This window comes from Carex rostrata, chromosome 30 (genome assembly GCF_964058835.1).
Source record: "Carex rostrata chromosome 30, lpCarRost1.2, whole genome shotgun sequence".
Taxonomy (NCBI): Eukaryota; Viridiplantae; Streptophyta; class Magnoliopsida; order Poales; family Cyperaceae; genus Carex; species Carex rostrata.
The window spans coordinates 2,222,361-2,249,109 of NC_135947.1; the positions used below are offsets into that span (position 1 = coordinate 2,222,361).

Consider the following 26,749-nt stretch of genomic DNA (forward strand, 5'->3'; position numbering starts at 1 on the left):
CACATAAATAAATCTATGATCAATGCCCTGTTACATCTAATAATGGAGAAAAGTGTATCGGAGCCGTTTGAGGTGCTTTAAGATTTGTGTGCACTTCATTTTAAAGTGAATCGGACGGTTCCAGTGTCCATCGAACTCAAAAGAAAACTTTAAATCTATACCAAACAAAAATAATTTACTCAGTCTAATTTAAAATAATTAATTTAAACCTATGCTAAACATGTCCTTATTAGCTCTATAAAGGAGAAACCAACCTATTTAACATGGTAAACTTTAAGAAAACCCCAACTATTTTTGTCATTAAAGAAGTTTGTGTCTAGATGTACACGATAAAATCGGAATCTTGCTTAAAAATCACTTCCTAAAATTACCTTTCTATATTCTCCGTTGATCTTACGCGAACTTTACCTTTCATCAAATTTATTTGATTCTCGGCTGAAAGTAAAATATAAAATACCCCTCTAAATGAGCATCCAAGATACAAACAAGTCCGAATCTGAAGTAACTTAAATTTTGATTTTAAATCCGGACCGCACGGAGCGCTTTAATACTCGTGTTAAGTCAGATGTGACGGTCAAGATATAAAATCAAACTTTCAGTTACTTTAGGTGATATAAATTAAAGCCGAAAGATACGAACAGGAGAAACTTAATTGCGGGGTCCACCTGACAGTTTATAGGGTTTCTTACGCGATTTCAATCGACAAGAAGCCCTCTCTCTCATCTGCTTCTCTTCTCTCCAGCGGCACGGTGTTTCTTCGTCGTTTGCGCGCTCGATCAGATCGCAATGGGAAGGGGAAAGTTTAAGGGAAAGCCGACCGGTCGGAGAAATTTCTCCACGGTTGAAGAGATGGGTAAAGAGATCGTCTAATTTGTCTCTCTTAATTTTATCTGAAATTTTATCTGGTGCAGTTCTTATTCCAACTATTTGTTGCCAATCATGAAAGAGAAGTTGAAAAGAATCGTATTAGAATTTGAAGAAGTCTTTATTGCCAATTTTTATTTGTTGAGGTTATTGCAAATGCATGTACAATGATAACTAGGCATAGGAAAAACCTTTTAGCGGAATGACCTGTGGTGGTTCCATTTCCATACCTTATGTACTAAAAAAGATCTACAGATTTTTTTTTTCTTTCCAAGTGTAGCTTTGAACTTGTAAACTTTATATGAAATAATTTCTAATTATCTGTTTCTTTTTTGTATGTTTCAGCGGCTGGCACATCAACTCGACCCCGAACATTTAGGAAGGTACATGCATTCCTTGGGGATTGATTTCTCTTAATGGTAATTTGTTCTGAAGTTTATTATTTTTGAACTAATTAAATTTTCTTAAAAACGAGCAGGAGGAGGCTGAATATAACGAGAAAGAAGAAAATGAAGAAACTGAGGAATCTGAAGAGGAATCTGAGGAGGAAGATGATTCTGTACTGTTTCCATCTCTTGTTTTATGACTTTTATTTATTTATTTATTTCTTTGTGTATTTGTAACTAGCACCCAGTGACAAAGCTCCGTATTATAGATTATGGGGTCGAATGACCCCACTAATTTTGACATTAACCTTATAAATATAAATTATATATATTAATTAATAGTTTTTACAAAAATCTTCGAAAAAATTACTTGTAGTTCACAACGTCCATTATTTCTCCTACCTCTGCGTAACACCTGATATTCTCATATTGCATCTACCAACCAACTTTGAGAGATAATTGTAATTAGCACACAAACATTAGGTTAGTGAGCACAGATTGAACAATGTTTAATGTTTTAAAATTAATCGAGTTTGTTCACAGTTATATATGGTATAGTTGCATGAAATCATGTGTCTAATTAAGTCATTTCTATCTGGGCTCTATAGCTGGTTGTGAGGAAATATGAGATGTGTTTTGGTTGTGAGTACATTAAGATATTGGGTGCTGTTTGCATTTTTTTTATGAGTTGTGTTTTGGTTGTAAATATGAGATGTGTTTTGGTTGTGACTTGTGAGTAAATTAAGATATTGGGTGCTGTTTGCATTTTTTTTTATGAGATGTGTTTTGGTTGTCAGTAAATTAAGATATTGGGTGCTGTTTGCATTTTTTTTTTATCCTTTTTTTAAATCAAAATTCTTTATTTTTATTATTTTGATTTTTTCAGAAAAGGAAGGGTACTGAAGGTGTCATTAAGATAGAGAATCCGAACTTAGCAAAGGCGAAGAATGTGAAAGCAAAAGAAGTTGATGTAAGTTAGTTTCCTTTAGAGTTGCTTTAGAGGAATTAAGAAAAACAGTTTCAATCTAGTTACCAAAATAACCCCTCCTAAGAAATCTCTTATGGTCTTGCCGTTACCCCTCAATTATTAATCCAGAAACAAAAAGAAAATTAACTGACATACCCCCACCAAATTCCTATTAGTGTTGATATTTTCAATAATCAATACTACTGATTTATTATCAGCAGTGTGATTATTATTTTTTAACTGTGTTATCATTAGTTTAGGGTTATATCATTATTCCTACTAGTTCGTCAGTATCATAACCATGCATTGGTTCTGCAATAATACTATTTTTTTATCTTAATACATATTATCAGAGATTCAAGTGTGATTAATTTATACCGGAATCAATGTTTTGCCAAACACCTTTTTTTATTTGATAATGTAAATCCAATATCCAGTAAAGAGGAACAGATTATGAATTTGGGATCTTTAAACTAGAAAATTCGCAGACAATATCTGCGAACTCCTTTTTGGTTGACAGATGATGTCTGTGAATCACATTTTATATGCAATACAACATGGTTTTGTATACAATATCTGCAAACCAAAAAAAAATTTGTCTAATGATCTTTCAAAAAAAAAAAAAAATTAATCTGGGCATTCAAGTATTTTCCATTTAATTTTGCATTTCACTTTATCAAATAAAATTAGAAGTGGCTATGAATTTGGACCATAATGTGTTGTAGGCAAGTTGAATCTATTTAACTGTTGGTTGAACCATAATTCATACATAGTTACTATGCACATGGAATCTGTGTAGACATGATTAAATTTACTGCCTAATTTGATAATATCAATTTTTATCTTGCAGCTTGGTAAAACAACTGAACTCACAAGACGCGAAAGGTTAGATTTTAATCTACTAAAACTTTTCATAGTTATGCTGCCTGTTTAATGCTAAGATCCATGAAATTGTGGTTACCCATAGGATAACTATGTTGCACTACCTTACCTTTTTTATAAGAAAGTTACTTTTTGCATTTTGCTTTTACTATTTTGAAGGGTGTTTTTTTCCCCCTCCCCAGAATTTGCTTAATTTGAACAATACATTGTCTTATTGATAAGGCCATGTTTTCACTTTCAAAGGGATCTTTAACCTGGGTTTCATTTCTTGTCTCAAATATTAGAACAAAAAATTAAATCAATTGTTAAAATAATAATAAAACACAGGGAGGAGTTGGAGAAGCAGAAGGCACATGAGCGATACATGAGGCTCCAGGAGCAGGGGAAAACAGAACAAGCTCGTAAAGATTTAGGTACTTTAAAAAAAGCTTCAGAATATTTTATTATTCTTTTTGGTCCATTGAAGATTTATATTGTGAAATCTTACTGGAACTCAACTATTTTGTAATAAATTATAGAGCGCCTAGCTTTGATAAGGCAACAGAGAGCTGAAGCTGCCAAGAAGCGAGAAGAAGAGAGAGCAGGTACTTATTCTGTCTTGCTCTCCATCTTTTTTTTTTCTTTTTTTTTTAAAAAATTATTATATTTGAGTGAGGCTATAGTACTACTTTCTGACAGCCACTGTCAGTTTTCTAAAAAAAAAAGAGTGAGGCTATAGTACTATGGCATAGCGTGGGTTGGTCCATACTATGGATCAATATCTCCGTTTTCAAATTTCAAAGACTTGGTTTGAACCGTTCAACATTATCTCTATATGAAAATGTACTTGTAGATCAAATTTTTCATTATTTACAATTGTTTTCGATAGGTAGAAAAATCACTTGATCTAAAAATTCTAGACCATTTTATAGTGGTGATTTCATAGAAAAGAAGAATGTGATGTTCTTTCTGGGGTTCTTTCTGTGATGTCCCTAACAGAAAAACTTGCACATTATACCTTTCTTTTTTTTTTAAAAAGAAGAAAATATACAAGGAAGTTCCTTTTCTTTATCATTTGTTTATATTTCTGACTGTATTTTACTATCCTCATGTTCAAAAGTATCATACAGGTATTTATTTACCTTATTTTTTTCTCCTGTTTGTAGCCAAAGAACAGAAGAAGACCGAAGCACGCAAGTGATAGCCTCTCTTTTCAGGAGATATAACTGTAGGAGGCATTTTTCTCTTGCTGTATGAACTTAAATTTATCTATCCGTAGTTTGAACACCTTTTTAGTAATTTAAATTTGCTGCAGATTTCTATTTGTTATTTATAACTTATTCTAAAACTGTAAAGCAGTATCCAGAGCTGGTGTAAGTGTTATCAACTTGTTTAGTTTTATAGAAACATATAATTATCTCAATTAGTATTTATATAATTAATATTTATATTGTTAATATATTAAATAATAATTTTAATAAGATTATATAATTAGTATCTTTTTATTAATAATTATTATTAATTTATAATTATATAATTAGTATTTTATTATTAATAATTAGAGTCCGGCTAAATTGCTACTGGTAGCAGTTCTGCCCAAGTGTTACTGGGGCTATATTTAGCCGTGTGATGTCCAAATAACAAATCCAAACCGTTAGATATTTAATCTATATTATAATCTACTTGGAGACCAAATTTTACATTTTTTGGAATTTTTTTACTATTTATTAAGCTGGTTTGAAAACTGCTGTTTTCAGTAAATTTCTGCAGCATTGAAAACAACGGTTTTCAAATCAGCTTAATATAGCAGTAGTCCAAGAAAAGATTAGTGATGACGAGGTTCCAGCATTAATTTATGTAAATTATATCATCACCATAATTATCATTATTGTTATTATTATATACGGTGCGTACTTAAAATGTATATATGTGCCCCGTCCTCTACATATGTAGACTACTAACATGGATTAAGAATGAAATTGACAGCCAGCATTTTACAGTGATCCTGCATGATCAAATTAATTGCTACTTCGAGCCTTGTGCTTACCTAGCAATCCTTGAGTTCTTGTGAATCAGATTGTCTTCATTTGAGCCTTTAGTACTCTTGTTCGGGCCGTGTGATTTCTCAAAAGATTGTAATGGCTTACCGGTTTTACTTTATAATCATTTCTCATTGGATAAAGAAAGGCGCGTCATTTTGAAGGTCGCAGGCCCCGGAGATGAAGGCGTTAGTGCCGAACTCTGTAAACAACTCTCATGTCAAATGTCTCTAAACTCTACTATTTATTTTATATTTTAGTTTATAATAAAATTATTTTAGTTTTCGCCAATAATAACTTATAGACATGCTATAACTTAATTAATTAGACAAAAAACCTAAAAAGGCCCTATTCATCTTCCCTCTAAGTGCCTTTGGGACCAACAGGGATGAGGTCGTGGAAAGCGACGATCAGATTCAAAGTGAAAGCGCTGGCTCAACGGAAATAAGATGGTGAGAAGAGATGACGGGAGGTGGTTATTATTTTTATTTTTTCTTGTTTTTTCAATAGATTCCTCAAATGAGTACATCATACCACACCTGAACTAATTCTGAGTCCTATCATACAATTATCCAAGACTACTTTCCTCAAAGGGGCTTTGTTTCTGTTCAGAGTTCATTTGCTAAAATTATATCACTCTCATATTATCAGTTGCTTGCTTTGTACTATGTTTTTCATAATATATTCATTTGATTGAATAATCTTGAGATTGATTGTGTGCCTAGAAGTTTGAGTGTACAAGCAACAACGGCTTTCTCTAGATCTATAAATACGAAATATTGAAGTTGGGGGCAGCTAGAGTGATACTCCAAACCTTGGTATAGCTTCTATTTATAGTGAACTGATAAAAAAGAAGTAAGTGGTGCTAACCGTTGCAACGGTACAAGGGACCGTTACAACCGATAGGTTAATCTGAGAGGTTTGGAGTGCAATGGTGGATATTGTTGGCAACGGTCCATGACCGTTGCAATAGTTCCTACAACGGTAATCCTCTCAAAGGTTTAGCGTTCCATGACGCTAAACCCTATTTTATGTATCACGGGATTTACAGAGGGTTTATTTATTCTGTTGCAACGGTTCCTAGACCGTTGCAATGATAGGTCTCACTTAGGTCAAGCTTATTTTACCAATCTTATAGATTAATTATCCTTAATCTTAGTTAATGTTTTTGCTATCCAATGTCTTGCGTTTCATGACTACATCATTGATGTTGTATTGCAGTTGATTAATTCATTCTTGATATGTTATTACTAATCCTTCAATTGTCATGAACCTGTACAAATTCTCAAGAAGAAAAACTGTAAAATGCAATTATGTATATTTTGCAAATCTAGTCAAACAGATAAGTTGAGGGCTCCCAAAGCCAATAGTCCCTATTTAGTCGGCGCTTCCGTCTCAGATCTGGTTGCCAACTACCACCACCTCGCTTCCGTCGAGCCGGGGCTTCCATATCGGATCTAGTCATAGCTCATTCACTCCGTCATACCGCCTCGAATTGTGTTGCACAAGGTAGCATTAGAGTTTGGTCTGCTACCTCGTTAATATCGCCAAAGGTGACATGAGGCGATAGGGGGGGTTGAGGTCCACCACTCTATCTTGGCACCTCCATCTTGCCTCTCTTCGTCTCGTCTCGATTCAACGAGTTCAGATGGAGGTGTTGTAAATTCGTACCATCTCTAGTATCTACTATATCTACGTATAAATAAGATATGATTTGGTTAATGATGTTGATGATGCATTGACACTGACCCCTTTCCTCCTCTCTTCTTCTCCTTCCTATCTCCTTTCTTTATGTTTCTTTTTAAATAACTCAGGTCTCATCTGAACACGAAGACTCTCCTAGAAACTCTTGCCTCATCGTGATAATAACAACAGTACTTTGTGCTAATGATAAAAAATTTTGTAGGCTCACAATCTACTAAACTGAGCATGAATACAGAAAATCATGTAGGCTCACTATCTATTAATCCGAGTGCAGTAATCCTTGGTTCTACTTTTTTTTTCTTTTCTTATCTACTTTTGTAAAGGAGTTTTAGTTGTAATAGTACTAGTACAAATATTGTATATACTAACATAAAACATAAAACGGTATGTAACTGATTTTGTCCTAATTAATAAAATATCGTCTACATTCAACCAAAAAAAAAGTTAGAGATAATTGCGTTTCAATATAAATCTGGATGCAGTTGACAGCACTACATACTTCCAACCAAAAAAAAGTTAGAGATAATTGCGTTTCAATATAAATCTGGATGCGGTTGACAGCAACACCGATTACGGTAAAAAGGCACGTACTATACAAATACCAGTTTAGATCAATATGCATACAGAACAAAAATCAGCATTAGAAAGTAACATGCCAGTAACAAATATCGGCCAATTCATATGCATTGCTACGGTACACTGTGAAGTGCCATCACCATCAGAATTGGTGTTGAAAAAATCAAGACGGGAGAAAAATATACACGAGAGGAAAAAAAAAAAACTCAACAGAACAAACTTCAAATGTTTATGATCACGTTTATAATGACAAGTTTCTCTTCCAATGATGACAATCATAGTAAATCTTCTTCAGATATGAATTAACAATTGTATTGAATTTATAAAAGAATTCTTTGACGTAGCACTCATTATTCTATGAAAAACAAAATCTACAAAATACAATACAATGCAGGTACTATGACCCCATGAAATTGCAAAAATTTTGGGCTCATGGTTTCCCCCCAAAATTCCAAAATCTAATACAGCTCACTGTATATAAACACTGTATAAATAAATAGTGTTCTAATTATCGAGATAATTAATAAATGCATAGCTGTGATCTCAATAACATATGGTCTCATTCTTTCGGTTTATTTTTCATCGTCTTGCGCTTATTGCCATCTAGATATCTCTTCCTTAATCTTATAGTTTTGGGTGTTACCTGAACATAAATTATCTTTCAGTTAAGATCTACGGGTGGAACTAGAAAATTTAGATAGAGGGGGCTACAACGTAAAATACATAATGTGTGGTCACTGGGATTTGAACCACTAAATGGAATTCTTACCACTAGGCTACAAGCACACATTTAGCATTTCAAGAGGGAGGGCTGAACTGTATAATAACTTCTAAGAAAAATAAAAATTAAATTAAATTTTAATATGCATGATTATTTTTTATGAAATCATGGGGGCCAAGCAACCCTGAGCGAAACCTAGATCCGCCCTTGGTTAGACCGGGAAAATGCATTAAAAAAATGGATAAGCAACAACTAAAGAAAAAATAATAACGACTTGCCTCAATGAGTTCATCAGAGGCAACATAGCCAATTGCCTCCTCCAAAGTCATCTGCACAAATATATAACTTCAATTATGATAACGGACTACAAGATTAATACTACATTGCACAATACACTATAGATACAGTATCAACATGACAATTAATACTATAATATTTGAGAGAACATACCAAACGAGGCGGGGTTAAGCGAACATTTTCATCTTTTCCTGCAGCACGAATGTTGTTCAGTTCTTTTGTCCTTACTGGGTTCACCTGTCAAATATGATTAGAGACATGCTAAGAGTAAGACATATGAGAGAGAGAGAGAGAGAGAGAGAGAGAGAGAGAGAGAGAGAGAGAGAGAGAGGAGCATACGAGGGTATAACCAGGTCAAGAGGTTGAAAATGTGGGGTCCCTAAGAAAATTAACTGTTTTCTAGTGGGCCCCACATGTTCAACCTTTAAACCCAATCCACCTTGAATATGCCTCTCAAAAAAGAATATGCCTCTTAAAAAGCATACTTACATCGAGATCAGAATCACGTGAGTGTTCACCTACTATCATGCCTTCATATGTCTTCATAGTTCATATCATGAAAAAGTGCACATTAGAACAAATCTAGATCATAATATAAAACAAAATAACCTTTCTATTATGCAGAATTTTTTTTTTTTACTGCGTGTATAAAAAAGGGAGCACCTCCATGCCAGGAGAAACAAAGAGAATCCCACGAGCTTCCAAGCTCATAAGTGCATGTGCCGTTATAATCCCTTGTCCCGTTGAGACCTGTTATTTAACATCAAAGGTAGAGTCAAAATTAAAAGAAAAACACAAAATTTGTTATTATGTTGTTACTAAGGGGCACACGCACAGAGACAAGAACACTATACTTACCAAGACACCTTTCCTCACGTTTCCTAGTGCACCTCTGAATTTGGCATAACCTGAAAAATGTGGAGAAATATGTAAACAATTAGACGGAGACAATATCTAGCTTTTAATATTTGCATACATAGATAGCACATGTACTAGAAGAAAATCAAACTAAGACTATGGCTTTGTATTATACAACTTAAATTGAAGGATACATAGTGCAGGTATCCTAAGCAATGCAATTGTTAATACAAACAACTTTAAAGATAAAATTCATACATTCGAATGCACGGTGCATGAACCCGGTTCCACGTGTGTCACTGCTGAAAACACTTCGGTACCCAACAAGGCCTCTGTAAACAAACAAGTCACCGGTTAAATTATAATTGAATTAGAAATAACATTGGAATGCACAGCTGGAATCATCACAGCCTCCTGGTGAACAATGAGAATATGAGATCATTAAATTGTATGACATTTAAAAAGAAGGAATGTTTTTATTTCGACCATAAAATACCATATCATCATACCAATAATAAATTTAAAAATATTTTAATCGTATGTCTAAAGCATGTTTGTACTGTAAATATAACCCTTCTCGTAAAATTTATCCAAAGAAGTACAAATTGTAAACTGCACAGATTTAAACAAAGAAAAAAGCTGTAACTTGGATAATTTTTTATGTGCAAAGGGAAAGGAGTGCAAATTATATTTCTCTCGTCTTGAAGAGCATGGTCTTGCCCATTTAGCCATGAAATGAGTATATGAAATTGACCATAAAAAATGTCCTAAGTTCCTAAAAGAGATGACATGGTAAAAACTGACCTAGAAGGGCAGGTTAGTGACAAGCGGGTCCTTCCTGTGGTCCCGGGAACAGGGCCCATGTCAACTACTTCACCCCTCCTGTGTGAAAGTGCCTCCATCACAAGACCAACATGTTCATCATTCACCTAAACAATTATATCCATTAGAAATATGCCAAAAGAAGGTATCGATATAAGCTTTTCTTCTAGCTTTTGATAGGCACCTCAATTGTCACTTCTTCAATTGGCTCTAACCTATCCTTGCCCTCAGTTTTGTACCTAGAACAAAGAGAAAATCAGTATATAGCAAGGTTAACACAAACAAAATATAGATTGGCTATGCTGTCAGGGTTGTAAATTAATAAAAATGCAAGTGCTAGAAGCAAGCAAATAAAAATAAAAAATGCAAGCCCATTAATTAAAGCAAAAGGTCAGCCAGTTCTCAACTACTTGGGGAACTATTTTGGTGTAAGTCAAAAGACACCATCCATAGAAAATTCATATGAAGCAACAAAAATTTCAAGTTCTAGAGAGGTCTCACATTACTCTTGGGGGAGAAACTGACAGTTCAAATCCTTCGCGCCTCATGTTCTCAATTAAGATTCCTAGAAAACTCAAAAAGTTTCAGTAAACATACCAAGAGCTGGAAGAAAGTTGAAAGGAGAGCAAACTGAGAGAGAATAAGATGCACAGTTCAATTAGTGACAAAATCAATACATGGGAGTATATTTAATTCTTTATTTATATCAGGTTGGGCTGTTGGATAAACAAATTGATCCAAATGGAAGTTCGGGAACCTATTAGCTTCTTTTTAAGTAAAGCTCAGGGAGCAAGACCTGAACTGATATCTCTAATACCATGTTTGGTTGAGGCCTAAACCATGGAATAAGGGGTTTAGGCCTCAGTTATTCCACCAAACGAGCATAAAATAGGCAGGCCTAACTAGGCGTAAGTCTAAAGTTAGGCTGGCCTAAACTTGCCTAAACTAAACCACCTCTCTAGGTGCCTTAATCTTGTTGGGACTACTCTAAGGAACTCATTACAAGAATTTTCACATTAGAGGGTCTATTATGTAATTATCACATTATCCCTTGTCATAGGGGCTTCAGGTTTTTCTTGGCGCACTTAATTGGAACAAGTATCGATCCTTGTCTTGCTTAGAAATCAAATGTTAGTGTGGGTATTTGCTGGTATGATACGAGTATTATACATAATTTTAATTTGAAGATAATTGGGACAGTAAAACCTATTTGGTACATTACGCGATTAATTTTGAAGATAAATACAAATGTATATATGTAGTATTAAGCCACAAAATTCAACCAAACAAGAAATAGCTTAAACCATGACTTTTCTTTAACCAAACATGAATAATTTAGTCTAGTCTAAGTCAGAATAACCAACTTAGGCCTCCTTAATGGAATAAGTGAGTACAAGGTATAAACAGATATGTTAAAAGTGAATGGTAGTTATGGTACAACAGACCTAGTTGAAGTTCTCCTCTCCCTTGAACTTCGTAAGATTCTGATAAGGGTCCTGGAAGTACATTTATTGCCAGGTTTGTTTCTGCTTCTGCCATTAAACGGTCACCTATTTTCCCTCCAGTTAGCTACAAATAATTTCACAAAAAACAGTTAAGATGAAGTTATATAAGAAAATCCCCCCAATTTTAACTTTCTAAAGGCTTGATTTAAATAATAAAGAGAATTTTAATTTTTAAATGAGGAAGATAACAGTTAGTTTTGATTCCTTCCAGGGAAAGATTTATTATTTTTAAATGAGGAAGAATTTTAATTTTTAAATGAGAAGGGCCATCTGAATGATTTATTATTGTTGCAGGAGCACACATTATATTTTTGCTGTTTTGAAAGAGCAATAAGCAAATTACTAAAAAAAAAAAGAAAGAAGGGAAGTGACACTAACTTGGGTACCGTCTCGACCAGCCAATGGAGCATCATTCACACCAAAGGTCATTGATATTGTTGGTGGGTCCAGCTCAACTGTTGGCAATGCAGTTGTAACCTACAAATTTGTAATTCATATATTATGACCGCTGGCATATAGAATTTAATAGAGTAATAAAATATTAACAAATAAGTTCATTGTATATTGTACCTCGACATTAGCCACAGTATGGCCAATAGAGGGACAATTCAATCCAGTCATAGAGATTATATCACCGGCCCCAGCACAATCAATCGTAACCATGCACGTGCCTTTCTTCTTCATAAGTTTCGTAACCTACATTCAATTATTTATTTCTTTAGCAAACTTGATGGCAACTCAAACAGTATCCTGAAAAAATCATAATTATATACTACAGAAATTAAATTTAACCTTTCCCTCATCAATCTTGTGTGTTCCATCATCAGTGCATTTTAAACCATGCAATTTGTCTCCAACACGTATAACACCTGACGTGATGCGACCTGTCAATACACGCCCAAGATAAAAATCGCGTTCCATCATGGATACCTGTATACATGCTATAAATAATTAGCAACAGGTACATTCCACAACTCAGAAGAGTATCACCCTGTGGGATTTCCTAGATTGAGAATATAGAGTGAGGCTATGGTACAATGCATAGCACGGATTGGTCCGTACTACGGAATAATATCTTCATTTTCAAAGTTCAAATAATCGATTGAAGTTCTGAACTGTTCAACGTGATCTCCATGTGAAAATGTACTTGCATACTAAATTTTACATTTTTTAGATCTTTTTTTACTTTTTTTTAGATAGGTAGAAAATATCACTACTTTTGAATGGTCTAGAATTGTTAGATCAAGTGATTTTCTGCCTATCTAAATGAATAGCAAAAAATTCTAAAAAATGTAAAATTTGATCTACAAGTAAATTTTCATATGGAGATTATGTTGAATGGTTCAGATAAAACTATTTGGACTTCTAAAACGGAGATATTAATCCATAGTACAAACCAATCCGCGCTATGCTATGCATAGTACCATAGCCTCACTCTGAGAGTCTATATAGGCTCACGTATAAAACTATCACAGTACCATAATATTGATTCTGTTGCTAGAAAAAAAATAATGAACTGGAAGGCAGAATTTTATTATGAGAAGGATATATTGGCCACCAAATTTATTTGACACTTAATAGTTCAGATAAATTTTACATCAACTTCGATACAATTTTGGAATTGGTGCATGATCAATTCAGGAGCCAATTTCTATTGCCATCCCTACTCTCCATGAATGATCAATTGATTTTCAAATTGCACCAAATTTGATACACAACCTATCTAAACTAGAGAGTATATATCCGCAACTTTACTTTCTAATTTTGATAATCATTTGATCGAGTCGCGGTTATCACTTGGTAGGGAATTATCAGAGTATTATTAAACTCTACTAGTAGCAAATATTCTTATGAATATTTCAAATATTGCATATAATGTTTTGGGCATTATAGGTACTGTAATTAGGTTACAGTAGTAACTCATTTTCTGAACAGACAATAACAAAATTGCTAACCAGCATCTGAAAAGGCTCGCCAACGTTGGCTTGTGGTGGAGAGACGTGTTTTAAAATGGAATCAAGTAAAGGCAACATATTTTTTGCATTGTCAGGGGGACTCTTAGTGAATGTCAAAGAAGCCCATCCTTCTTTGGCAGATGCATATAAAACCGGGAAATCGAGCTGTTCCTCTACACAAATAAGAAAACGGATAACAGACAAGTCAAAAAAAAAAAATTTGAACAAGCCTCAAAGTTTCAAGAACTCTCTATAGTAAATTGGATAAACTTTCACTTTTGAGCTTAGAAACTGTAAGAAAATTAAAAAAATTAGCCCTCGCCAAACAATATCAAAAGACTAAGAACAGCCAAGTTATTTTAATCCAAGTCCTTTTGTAGTTGAATACAACAAACTCTTTTGCTAATCAATAGTTCAACTAGTTGTATAGATCAACCAATGGAAGGACTTGAATATAGATTATAGGTATGAGCCTTTCACAATTAATGAAAAGAAAGGGTATTTCTATAGTTCTTTCATCAGAGTTTCATAGCACATATTTTATAATACTATGATAAACAATGGAAGTTATCAAACCTGTTGCTCCAAGATTTGCGAAAAGATCAAACACCAGACTCTCGACCTCATTGCATGTCTCCTCAGAAACTACAAAATAAAATAGTCAAAATATAAGGCCACCCTTCAACTTACCTCAACACATGTGCAGATGGTAAGCAAATCATTAGATACCATGCCTATTAATAGTTCTGAAATTTAAACTTTTAATAGAGCTTTGGTACATATTGACCAAAATTTAAGCTTAGCAAAAATGCACCAAAAAACCATTTTGGTTATGTCGGACTCATATGTGCTATCGTTGCAACCGTTCAAATTACCTGAAGGTCTATCAACTTTATTCAGGAGCAAAATTGGGCGTAGGCCATATTTAAGTGCTTTTGAAAGCACAAACTTAGTTTGTGCCAAGGGACCTTCACCGGCATCCACCACCAAAACTGCACCTTCAACCATTCCCACCACTCGTTCAACCTAATATAAATAATTATAATATATTATATTAAATAGCAATAACACACAAAATGTTAGAACAATTGGAATTGTATTTGTTCATGTTTATGTACCTCACCGCCAAAATCGGCATGGCCGGGAGTATCCACCATGTTAAGCTCGTGGTCTTTCCATGTGATAGAAGTAACCTGACAAAATATAGTAGTAACAAGAATTAACCACTTAATTTATTTGTGAAAGAGTGATTTCACCTATGTTTTCAGATATCCCACTTTTTGCAGTTTGATAAAAGAAACATTTTTACTGCTAAATTTACCCAAGTTGCCCATATGGGAATGAAGTTGACCCAAGTGTTTGCCGTGAAGGGATATGAAATACACCAAATGTGTACAAATAATAACAGATTATTTCTTAACAAAGTTACTTTTGCTTCTTTCTTATCCTGCTTAATCAACTGTTTCTTCCACGCTATTTCTTCAGCAATTTAGCAAATGGTAACTCCAAGGGCAAGCTTTATCGGTTTATATATAATTTTAGTATCTAGTTGATATAAGCAAGCTTCTCAGTTCTTTTGCTTCAAAATTCAATTACTAAATCACATTCACCATTAGTACTGAGCCAGTACTGCAGTGCATCCTTAATTCCTTGCTCGCAAAAATTCAAACATAATGAAATTCGCCCACCTTAGAAGCAATGGTGATACCACGCTCGCGCTCAAGACTAATAGAATCCATAGCGCGCTCATGGGGAATATCAGCGCCGCACTGGCGGAGCAACCGATCCATGAGAGTGGTCTTGCCATGGTCGACATGAGCTATCACCGCCACGTTGCGGATCATTCCCGGGTCCATCGCGGTTCCCTCATAGGCGGTGGAGGCTCCCACCGGCGATGACGCGGCGGAGGTTGAAAGGCATCGGCGGAGGAGAAAAGAAGGAGAAGAGAACAAGGGAGGGGAGTGAATGGAGTAAGGGGAGAGGTAGGTGGAGGAGTTGCGAGTGGCTGAGCGGAGGCCACGGAGGAGTAGACCGACAGCCATGGCGTGGCGGTCGGGTCGAAGGGTTGGAGAGGAGAGGAGAGGGGAGCTGCTTTCTGTGCAGCAGCATTAGCAGGGTTTATACGAGGAAAGAATTTAACAGATATGTTTTGGCTTCATGCAGCTCACGAAATGTGGAATCAAAACAACGTTGGGTATGATTTTTACGCTGCATGGAGCTAAAATTGCTCTGTTAAAATATTTACCCGGTTTATACGAGTTGCTGCATGTGGGGCTGCTGTGCTTTTTCGGCACTGCGATCTTTTGCAAAAAAAAAAATTGTAATTTCACCGAATTTTTAAACAAGAAGGATGCTAACTATCAGATGAAATTATGAGTGAGTCTATGCTACTATGCATATTACGATTTGACCCGTAATACGGCTCAATATTTGATTTTTTTAAATCTTAACGGTCAATTCGGACCGTTCATCTTGTTCTCCATATTAATATGTATTTGGATACCAAATTTTACATTTTTTGAATTTTTTTTACTATTTTTTAGATTTATTGAAAATCACTGTTTTTGGATGGTCCAGAATTTTTAGATCAAGTGATTTTCTAAATATCTAAAACAATAGTAAAAAAAATTCAAAAAATGTAAAATTTGGTCTCCAAACACATATTAATATGGAGAATAAGATGAATGGTTCGGATCGACCGTTAAGATTTTGAAAAGTCGAATATTAAGCCGTATTACGGACCAACTCGTGATATGCATAGTACCATAGACTCACTCTGAAATTATTCATAACTTTTTACCGAATAAAATGTAATTTTTTTTCGAAAGAATATAATTATTATTTTGAAAAAAAATAGAATTAAAAAAAGTGACAAAATAGTTTACCTTCTTTGTACTTCGAATTGAAAGGAACAGAAAAACGTTTATTTAAAAAATAGAGAAGGCAAAATATTTTTTAATCACTTATTAACAAAGGTAAGGTAAAATAATTCTCTTTTCATCTTGCCCCGATTTTTTTATTTTAGCATTTTTAAGAAAATTAAAATTCAGAGCTGACCTACTTCAAAAAAAAAATTAAGTTAACATGTACGCAAATTTAGTTTGCGCATTCATATCATCTCTTATTATTGTTGATAAGAGTCAAACTTTCAAGTTATGGGGGTCAAACATAAATAGATATCAGTCATATAAAATTTTCATGCTGCGAAAGGAGTCAATATTACTGTATATATAATATTTTATTCCATACTATATAGAAATTTGTGTACAAGTACAAAAAAGTTCAAAATAAATAGAGGTAAATTGACTCTCATTCTTTGAATGTAGCTCTACCTCTGATTGTATCTGTTATTTTGAGTTGCTAAGGAGATGCGTAAACAAATAAAGTATGCGGTAGAACACAGTACAAAATTCAAAAATTTCAAAATATTGTTTGTGCACGTATTATTTGTGCAACAGATCGGTTCCAACATTTTAAATTTGTTATATAAAGTTACTTCGATAAATTTTGAAATTATGCTCACTAAGCTCTCTTGATAAGCAAAACACACGCTAACTTTGCTCTTAAATCCATAACACTTTGTAAAGAAGCAAGATTCATCATCATGTGTGCTAAGATTATATTTCATAATGAGGAATATTTTATTATTTTTCGTTTTTGTGTGGCCAGTAGTTAATTAATATTTTCGCAACAGTGATACGTACTCGATATATTAATGTTTAAATAATCAATACAAACCAGTGATATTAAATTACTGTCACAAGCTTTGCATCCATATACAAAATTTGTGATTTTATCATGAGATTATATGTACAAGACCAAGAGACTGCAAAACAATTTTGAAAATTTATAAATTATCCACTTACATCGTTTGTTTATGATATATATATAGAGAGATAGGCTACGGTGAGTTGCGAAGTAAAACTCGTTTTTATTTCACACCGTATTTTTATTTTGATAGTCCAAACGATTGATCCGAACCGTTAGATGTTTAATCCATATTGAAATGTGCTTGGAGACCAAATTTTACATTTTTTTGGAATTTGTTACTATTTATTAAGCATTTTTTTAAATTGCTGTTTTGCTGTAAACAGTAAAATTTTCTGGACCATCAGATCAGCGACTTTCAAAATTGCTTAATAAATAGTAAAAAAATTTCAAAAAATATAAAATTTGGTCTCCAAGCACATTTCAATATGGAGAACAAGATGAACGGTTCGGATCGACGTTTTGAACTTTAAAATCGTAAAATATGAGCGTGAAATAAAATAGTCGCTTTACTTCGCAACTCACCGTAGCCCATCTCTATATATATATATATATAAAACAAAATAAATTTCCTGTGTGCCTTTTATCAATGGTTTGATTTTAAATTTTAACACGGAAGATAAATCAATAACATATCAACAAAAACCTATAATAGCAATATCTTCATTAACTTTTTCAAAAAAAAGTAATATAGAGATTTAACTTTCAGATTTTATTAAACGACACGAGCACTATATATCTTTATATTTAACTTTCAGCGGTCATTTTCTTGAGGAAGGAGAAACCATTTTCTAACATGGTTATTTTTTTTTTTCTTTTGAAAGGACTGGTTTAGGTAAAATAAAATATTAGATGAAATTTGTACAGAAAAAAAGTGAAAAAAGAAGAAGCAAATATACAGCAACCTTGGTTAGATTAGAGAGAACCATAAATTACATGCGAGCAGCGTGACATGTCATGCAAGTGATGAGACATTGAAACAAGCTATGGGATCAAACATATATTGATGAATCATATAAAAATTTAACGCTGAGTATATATGAAAAATAATCTTACAGTATTTATATATTTTACTCTAAATTGTATTACAAAACCTATTGAGTTGAAAACATAGTTTACAAAACAGATGATTGGATTTTTAAAGTTTTAAAAATAAGACAAGTCAATTTATTGTGAAATTTAATTATATAACTAAAAATAAATTATTCTTTTATTGGTAAACATATATAACGCATGGAGTATACTTAATTCAACGCATGAAATTAATTATGATATTGTATGATAAACTGTCAAAATTTATGTATATATATTTCCGATGTATTATTCTTCATAGCTTTTGTCTTAATTTAAAATTTTAATATTTTCTAATAAGTAATTTTACTTTTTGAGTAAAATTTGAAAAATAATATCAGTAATTATAAATACATAAATATAATTAAGTTTTCAAATTTTAATAACGGTACATCATCTATTTCCTAGGCTCTTGATATTATCCGTCTCTCCTAGAAGATTTTAGTTGTACAATTTTTGTATTTTAAATCGATTCCTTTTTCTTATTAATATTTATTTGTATATTTTAAATTTAATAATTAATTAAGTAAATCTTAAGTTGGTAATGTGAGTAAAATATCAATCTGCATAATTCTATTTAATACATGTCTAGTTACGAAGGAAATAACATAACATAAATATTGTTAAGTGAAAATGGGTAGTAGATTGAATATGGGTCACTAAAACAACATCTTAATCATTATGCATTAATATATTTTCTGGACAACATCAAATAAAAAAAATATTTTTAAATTATAATCATATATTTTCAAAATGAAATTAGATCTGAGAATGACAATTAGTGAACCTTTTCTCTCTCGTATGCATAGATTTTGAGATAAATTTTAAAAATTAATACCTAACTAATATGTTTGTATTATTGTCAAATATATTTAAATAAAAATAAAAGACAAATGAAAAAAAGAAAATCCAAATAAAAAATAATAATAAAAGAAACAACAAATAAAAAAAAGATCAAATGTAATATGAAAAAATTCTTGAAGCATATTGCGATTTAATATCTAATATTCTCCATAAGCAAGATAGATCATTAAATGATTTAGAGGAGAAATGATATGTAAAGAAACAAAATTGAGAAAGATATGATTAAATAATTAAAATAATAATTTTTCTACATATATATTTTTGATGGAAATTATTTCTCTACACAAATGTTCTAGATATTCTTCATTTTCTCTCTAGATCATAAATATATATGATTGTTTCTATCAGAAGATACAATAGTCATAAACAAAATTTGGAAAGATATGATTGTTTTCATTTTTATTGTTGAAACTATAGAGGAAGATGAGAAATGAAATGAAAGAAAACAGAGAAATAAGGAAACAATTTAACTGCAGGAATCAGAGATAAGTGTAAGAAGAAATAAGGAAACAGATCGCTAGGGATTCATTCAATTTTAATTGTGACAAACCATGTAGCAGTTTGTGTGGCGAATATGTATTTAACTAAATTTAGACTTTTACACATAAAATAGATGTATTTAATCAAAAGAAGGCAAATGATGTGATTGGAGGGCTGATATTCAATTCGAAAATTCATTTTTCAATCTCAGTCGTTGTCACACCCCCGATCCGGAGGTGAGACGATTCTACCGTGTCTATTTTTCATACAATATACGTAACACTGGGCATGGATCTTTTTATGCATTGCCAATAGCATCCATTATTTTAGTCACATCCCAATTTATTAAAACGAATTATCTGACCATTTATAGTGGATGATGCTAGAGAAATACTCTCTGCACCATGTCAGATAAAATAACCCCAAATCTCATACCTTTAGGTGGCCCTGCTGTCAATTATAACCTGGAATCGCTCTTTATCTTCGTATAATAAACATGTAACCCACAAGGGGAAACGAGTGAGAAATAATAAATTATTTCTCAGTGCTGATTGCCACTCAGATTATTGGATTCGAAGGAAATCCATATTCAGAATGAAATCACCGCACGAGAAATTATCAGTTCAGTTCTATAATGACGAATGCAAATGCTCAATAACAGTATTCAATTGAACAACAAAAATTATATAAATAAATCAGAACTCTAAGAATCTTATCAGAATAAATGGTTTGGGTCAAAATCTTTTAATACTTTAAGTATGGTAACGTTTGGGACCTAATCTTTATTACCACTAAGTCTGGTAACGTTTGGTTTCTTAACTTTACAATTTCTAGTTTGATAACACTGATAGATACTATAACATGTATATGTCGTGTCAGGGCTTATACCGTTCTAACTATCCCAACACATGATTAACGGAAACAATACGAAATCAATATCACAATACTGTCATTATCGGAAAGAAAATCAATGATAAGACAATTACCACAATTCATTAGTCTTACAGTCACAATTCACATTTATTCAATATCCCCTATCCAACCGGTACTGGATTCAGTTGGGGTCATTCACCATATGCGCATAAGGGTCCTGGAGTAAAGTCTAGTAGCTAGCTAGACTTTACGTATAATAATCCTTTTTCTCCACTATATGGAGGTTCAAGGATTTCAGTATTCAATATTTATTCAATTCAATCACTGTGGTCTCAATCAATCATTTGCAATAAGAATCAACCAATCAATAAACAATATCAACATGACAGTCAATAGACTTACCTGTAATTCAGTTTCAATTTTATTGGGCTATGCATATGATGCAACATTTCAACCAATGCAGTCAATCAAATATTCAAAATGCACAGCGAGTTACGATTTAATTCCTAGTTATGAATCTCAGACTAATCCAATAACCTCGCACCTGATATCGTAGGGCAATAGATGAGGTCGCTAGCAGTCTGTTCTTCCTGATCATTTTGTCTTATCAGTCTTTCTCGTAATTATGCCTATGTTAATAGTAATATACACATTCTAATCAATACTTATATTTATTTTCGATATCATACGGTAACCTGTAATATCAGTTAAATTCTTATAAATGTAATTAGACATTTTATAAACCATCCCAACCCATTTTAAATGCCCATTAGTTATTTAAATTCAATTTCAGATCAACAGTTCACCTCTGTCCCAATCGAACAGTACGGTCAAATTTATTTTCCTTTATTTTTCAGATATGGCCTAATTTAGATTAAGCAACATAATTTACCTTTATATAAAGTCTAATTTTCTAAACTAAGTATGAAGACCAAGACTATTACTTCAATTATCTACTATTTTTCTTAATTCAAAATTCCAAGAGACTATGCTAAAAATATTTGTGCTCTGCCTAAGATCAGGCATACAATTCAATTTCACTTAATTCAACCTTAAATCGAAACTATAAACAACCATTTTTCAATTTAGTCCTTCTGACATAATCAAATTATGTATGCATATTTAACCGATAATATCAATTGGGTCTAGGTTTTCAATAACAACAGTTCTATTCTAGTTGGAATCCCTGAAACAGGCGATTCCTAGTATTCCAGTCCATTAAAAACAATTACAGTATCTAGACCCCATATTCCAGTTAAATATGCTATCATAATCCGATTACCCATTTCAATACCCAATCAAAATCCAATTTAATCATTCAAATCGAAAACACAGATTATAGAGAAATTCGATTACCTGATACCAATCAGTATAGAAATCCAATTTGAGTTATCACGACTATTCAAAATCAGCGCGACGTAGTCGAAATTCCAATCTAACATATAATCGGATAAGAATTCTTATCAAGATATTTCTTTTCCTTTCTCTTTTGTTTTCCGTTTTATCTGATTCCCTCTGTTTTTGCTTCTTTTGTTTTCTCGTTTTCCTTTCTTTTACGGGAGAGAGTAGAAGCCCTTTTAATTTAGTTAATTTAATTAAGTTGGTATTTCACCAAGCAATGACGCGTGGCTTTGGGCCTTTGGCTACTTGGTGATTCATCTTTTCAATTCTCTTTATTATAAGTTTGTCATTTTATATAGTTCACCTTTATATTTCCATTCTTTGCAAATAAGCCCAAATACTAAAATGAAAGTTATAGTTATTACCAGGTGTTTAATGCTCTATTGTATCTATTAATTAGTCTGACTTTAGAATATTCGAAGAGTTCAAATTTACCACATATAGTTGGACAAACTTAAATATATCAGTTATGCTTAATAAAATGATACCTGACACTAAAATGCAATTTATTCTTATAAAAACATATTTAAGCATTTCATATAAAATTTTCAATTATTAATTTATATAAATATTTTGCGAAATATTACAGTCGTTGACGGATCAGAACAACTACGTACATAATATAATAATGGAGATACAACTGCAATTAATTTCTAATAATTTGTTGAGAAGGAAATGTTCTTAGATTTCTTGTAAAATATCAAATCAAAGGTCCCCATCGAATGATAGGAACATTTCCATTTATAGGTGTCTTTGTAGCAAACTTGTTACCTTTAATTTTCTTTATTTTATTTCGTTTAAACCTGCTGTATGCTATCATGCGGGGTAATACAAAAATAAGATTTCCACCATCCATCTAAAATGAGAGATGTATAATAATACTTGTTTTATGTAATGATATATCTCTATTTATAAAATTCAATAGAAATTTGCACAAGGAGGGACTGAGGAATCTGATAATAATCAGAACTATTTTATGTATACCCCTCGAAACCTTCAAATTATATACCCCCCTTTAAATTGTGCTTGCAAATCAATTTTTTATTTTTATTTTTTTGAAAGAAAAAAATTATACTTTTAGACAGGTACAAAGTCACTATATTTCAAAAGATCCTGGCCAATTAAAAAAAAAAGATTTTGTATCTATCTATAAAAGTAATAAAAAAGTTCAAAAATATAAAATTTGATGTACGAGCATATTTTAATATGAGATCATGTTGAACGGTTCGAATCAATTATATGGACTTTAAAAATAAAAATAAAGATATTTGATATGAAAGACATGAAACATTTAAACCCTATTCATTATATTTACTCTTTTAAATCTCAAAAACTTACAAAAGAAAAACAATGCCAATAAAAATATTGCATCGACCACTGAATAGAATGCATCGATGCTAACTAAAATTTGCCCATTTTATTATCTTTACTATTAAAACACATTTTATTTTTATAAAGTATCTATTTTATCTCTTATTAAAAAAATACATACCTTATTAAAAATACATAGTATGTTTACGAAAATTATCACTATACACTAATTGTTTGGACTTTAAGATAAATAGACCATTTCTTTACTTTTAACGCACACACATTGATATTTAGGTATATGCTTGCGTAAATGTCAGAAGTAGAGAAATGACTCATTTGTCCTCAGAACTGACCGATAAGAAGACTCACATTTTTCATAAATATGCAACATATATATTTTTTTTAATTAAGGATAAAATAAATATTTATAAATTTAAAATGTGTTTTAATAGAAACATCAATAAAATGGATAAATTTGTGAGTTTTTTAAATTTAGAAGGATAAATATGACATTATTAACTTTAGAGAGGAAAATATGAAATTTTTAAGTTTTGGAGGGATATACATGAAATTCCCCCATAATAATAATTTCGTCCATTTTCCAATTCTCTCTTCTTAGCCTTACAACTAGAGGTGGCAACGAGCTGTTAAAGAGCGAGCTAGGCCACACTCGTATTCGGCTTGTTCGTGTATCAAGCTGAGCGAGCGAGTTTGGATTTTAGGTCCCGAGTTAAAACTATTGCTCAAGATCGGCTCGTGGCTTGTTTGAGCGAGCCGAGCTAGCTCGTTACTAGCTTGGCAGATTTATAAATTTGTATATTTTCTTTTCTGCTATATCTTAAATTTTCATAACACGTCTTATCAATTATGGCTAAAACAAAATAATATTTATATGACTAATTACTGAGGAATACTCTTAATTCAACTGTAATTAAGCAAATCAACTACTATAAATTAAATTTACCGCTAAATTCATACATACAAATATATCAAAATCCTAAATTCATACAAACATATTCACTAAATAAATTCATGCATATCAAATCAAACAAATTCATAAAAATTAACTTAGTTGCTTGTAATTAATTCACACGTATTCCATACAAAATTACCAATCAACTTAAACACAGTCCAAAGTGTAATTACCATAACACTGGCTATAACATCCATAGACCATAATGTCCCCAATATGAAGTGAACGGATCCGATTAAACTATTAAACTATATATATTAAATAGCTCGTTAACGACCGAACTGGCTCGTGCCGAGCCAGGCCAAACTCAAACTCATTAATTATGGCTCGAGTATGTAGCGAGTGAGCTAATTTTAACTCAATCCACTAACGAACGAGCTGTTACCGATCGAGTCACGAGTGAATACCAAGTCGGCCACGAGCTTTTTTTGCCAGCCCTACTTACAACGGCTCTGTATTAAACTACAAGTTACAACTATAAATATCGATAAATTACCAAGATAGGCCCAATTATCTCCTCGGCCCAAAATAACGGCCCTGTATTGAAATATAATAGGACCCTGATTCGTCCATTAATCGGACGGCGGAGATCATCTGGTCACTGCTCTATATATATTTATAAGTTTCTCTTCGGCTGCATTTTCTTAGGATAAACCCAAACCCTAGCGAAAACTCCAGCGCCGCATTGGAGCGCGACAGAGGAGGAGAAAGATGCAGATCTTCGTGAAAACCCTAACGGGGAAGACGATCACCCTTGAGGTCGAGTCGTCTGACACCATCGACAATGTCAAGGCCAAGATCCAGGACAAGGAAGGTACAAATCTCCACTTTTCCAATATGTTTCTTCGTTATATCCTCGTATTGGATGGTTTCTTGGGCGTGGGTATGGATTGAATGATTTGTAGACAATTATTTAGGTTTTAGCTGCTGATCTGGTCATGGTTTAGTTAATATTGATGTTATTCTGGTGGATTGGGATGCTAAATACTCACATAGGTAGGTCTCAAGGAGAAACAATGATTTTTTTCCTCGCATAATTTATTTAAAAGGTTTTTTGTTTGGGTTACGTGCAAATTTGTCCATGGTGCTGTTAAATGTTTACTGATTAACTTGGAAATTCATAGACTGTAATAGGTGATGGTATTAACATGGCTGAAAGTAGTAAATATTGCCATAGATCAATTAAAAATCTTACTATTTGGAATATATAACTAATTAAAAATCCCATACAGATAAATGATTAGTATATATATTTTTAAAGATTTTTACTACGATCCTTGTCTATTTGTATTTTATGTAAACATATAATGTAAGGTATTGTTTCCTTCTATGTTGTTTTAAGTACAAGGTTAAATCATATATTGGTTGCTGATTAAGTTTTTTGTACTGTAATGGTTAAAAAGGGATCCCACCGGATCAGCAAAGGCTGATATTCGCTGGCAAGCAGCTTGAGGACGGGCGCACACTAGCAGACTACAACATCCAGAAGGAATCGACTCTGCACCTGGTGCTGAGGCTGCGTGGTGGGGCCAAGAAGAGGAAGAAGAAGACCTACACCAAGCCCAAGAAAATCAAGCACAAGCATAAGAAGGTCAAGTTGGCCGTGCTCCAGTTCTACAAGGTCGATGACTCCACTGGCAAGGTGACGCGTCTCCGCAAGGAGTGTCCGAACAATGACTGTGGTGCTGGTACTTTCATGGCTAACCACTTTGACCGTCACTACTGTGGCAAGTGCGGCCTCACCTACCTCTACAACAAGCAGGCCGAGTAGATTATATTAGTAGGGTAGGTTTTGCTTCATGGCATTTCCTTTTTGCTCTTTTTGTTTATGTTATATGGTGGATGAGGTATTGGTGTGAAGGAAGATTTAAACTTTTTTATTATATCGACTTGGTTTTGTTCCAGTTCATACTATGAGACCAATTTTGCTGTTTTCCACCTAGTGCTGATTTTTCTTTGTTAAATAATGAATTTTGCTTGGTTCTTGTTCTAAAATCTCAAAACATGCATAAGGTAATATATATAGAAACAATGAGGTGAATTCACAATTTAACAGAGTTTTAAATATTTCAAAAGTTATTGAAGGGTACATATGCATGAAGGTTTATTTAAAATGAAGACGTGTGATTTAATTGGAAATGGTTCAATTAGCTTATTTTGGTATTTGGTTGCTCTGGTTGTTTAATGAGTAGTGCTTGTGTTTTTTTTCTTTGCTTGAACATATATTATGTTCTGTAAACATTTTCTTTCAAAAATGACTCGAGTATATCTTGATCTCAAAGGGATGTAGAAAACATTAACAGAGCTGATTTGACTTATGAAGCATATCAATTATATACATTTTCATTTTGATTCTATTGCTCATGAGCTGTATGAAATAAAACCAGTTTTGTCAATATTTTTACCCTATTAATCGTTTCAAATTAATGCTTTGTTAAACATTGTCATATCAG

The 26,749-nt window shown here is 32.8% G+C and overlaps 3 protein-coding genes across 4 annotated transcripts; 2 read left to right on the forward strand and 1 right to left on the reverse strand.

Moving 5' to 3' along the window:
- Window positions 1–651: 651 nt before the first annotated feature.
- LOC144546930 (28 kDa heat/acid-stable phosphoprotein-like protein) lies at window positions 652–4,501 on the forward strand. Its single transcript, XM_078295519.1, has 8 exons — window positions 652–853; window positions 1,210–1,247; window positions 1,343–1,423; window positions 2,137–2,220; window positions 3,068–3,102; window positions 3,427–3,512; window positions 3,618–3,683; window positions 4,245–4,501. The coding sequence occupies exons 1-8, from the start codon at window positions 787–789 to the stop codon at window positions 4,277–4,279; spliced, it is 492 nt and encodes a 163-aa protein (XP_078151645.1). The 5' UTR covers window positions 652–786; the 3' UTR covers window positions 4,280–4,501.
- A 3,116-nt stretch (window positions 4,502–7,617) lies between these two features.
- Window positions 7,618–15,741, reverse strand: EMB2785 (elongation factor family protein). 2 transcript variants are annotated; one of them, XM_078295521.1, is made up of 19 exons: window positions 15,244–15,741; window positions 14,674–14,748; window positions 14,431–14,581; window positions 14,132–14,200; window positions 13,556–13,728; window positions 12,393–12,530; window positions 12,171–12,296; window positions 11,979–12,077; window positions 11,541–11,664; window positions 10,597–10,660; window positions 10,280–10,334; window positions 10,078–10,202; window positions 9,532–9,605; window positions 9,274–9,323; window positions 9,079–9,165; window positions 8,905–8,955; window positions 8,569–8,652; window positions 8,397–8,447; window positions 7,618–8,040 (listed from the first exon to the last, which is right to left on the reverse strand). In XM_078295521.1, exons 1-19 carry the CDS (start codon window positions 15,595–15,597, stop codon window positions 7,957–7,959), a joined length of 2,034 nt encoding a protein of 677 aa, XP_078151647.1. In that variant the 5' UTR covers window positions 15,598–15,741; the 3' UTR covers window positions 7,618–7,956. The 2 variants fall into 2 exon arrangements, with proteins under 2 accessions (XP_078151647.1, XP_078151648.1); XM_078295522.1 differs by lacking the exon at window positions 8,397–8,447 and having other exon boundaries at window positions 7,815–8,040; window positions 15,244–15,677.
- A 9,176-nt stretch (window positions 15,742–24,917) lies between these two features.
- Window positions 24,918–26,230, forward strand: LOC144546932 (ubiquitin-ribosomal protein eS31y fusion protein). The gene is made up of 2 exons (XM_078295523.1): window positions 24,918–25,110; window positions 25,700–26,230. Exons 1-2 carry the CDS (start codon window positions 25,008–25,010, stop codon window positions 26,065–26,067), a joined length of 471 nt encoding a protein of 156 aa, XP_078151649.1. The 5' UTR covers window positions 24,918–25,007; the 3' UTR covers window positions 26,068–26,230.
- Window positions 26,231–26,749: the final 519 nt, after the last annotated feature.

What these genes read in the sequence shown, in the direction of transcription:
- EMB2785 (XM_078295521.1), bottom strand. Translation starts at nt 15,597, where the DNA reads ATGGCTGTCGGTCTACTCCTCCGTGGCCTCCGCTCAGCCACTCGCAAC. An exon ending in TAAAGTTGATAGACCTTCAG is followed by an intron (nt 14,201 to 14,430) that starts GTAATTTGAACG and finishes TTTATTTTGTAG; the next exon opens with TTTCTGAGGAGACATGCAAT. An exon ending in CGCAAATCTTGGAGCAACAG is followed by an intron (nt 13,729 to 14,131) that starts GTTTGATAACTT and finishes TTATTTGTGTAG; the next exon opens with AGGAACAGCTCGATTTCCCG.
- LOC144546932 (XM_078295523.1), top strand. Translation starts at nt 25,008, where the DNA reads ATGCAGATCTTCGTGAAAACCCTAACGGGGAAGACGATCACCCTTGAG. An exon ending in CAAGATCCAGGACAAGGAAG is followed by an intron (nt 25,111 to 25,699) that starts GTACAAATCTCC and finishes ATGGTTAAAAAG; the next exon opens with GGATCCCACCGGATCAGCAA.
- LOC144546930 (XM_078295519.1), top strand. Translation starts at nt 787, where the DNA reads ATGGGAAGGGGAAAGTTTAAGGGAAAGCCGACCGGTCGGAGAAATTTC. An exon ending in CTCCACGGTTGAAGAGATGG is followed by an intron (nt 854 to 1,209) that starts GTAAAGAGATCG and finishes TGTATGTTTCAG; the next exon opens with CGGCTGGCACATCAACTCGA. An exon ending in TGAAAGCAAAAGAAGTTGAT is followed by an intron (nt 2,221 to 3,067) that starts GTAAGTTAGTTT and finishes TTTATCTTGCAG; the next exon opens with CTTGGTAAAACAACTGAACT.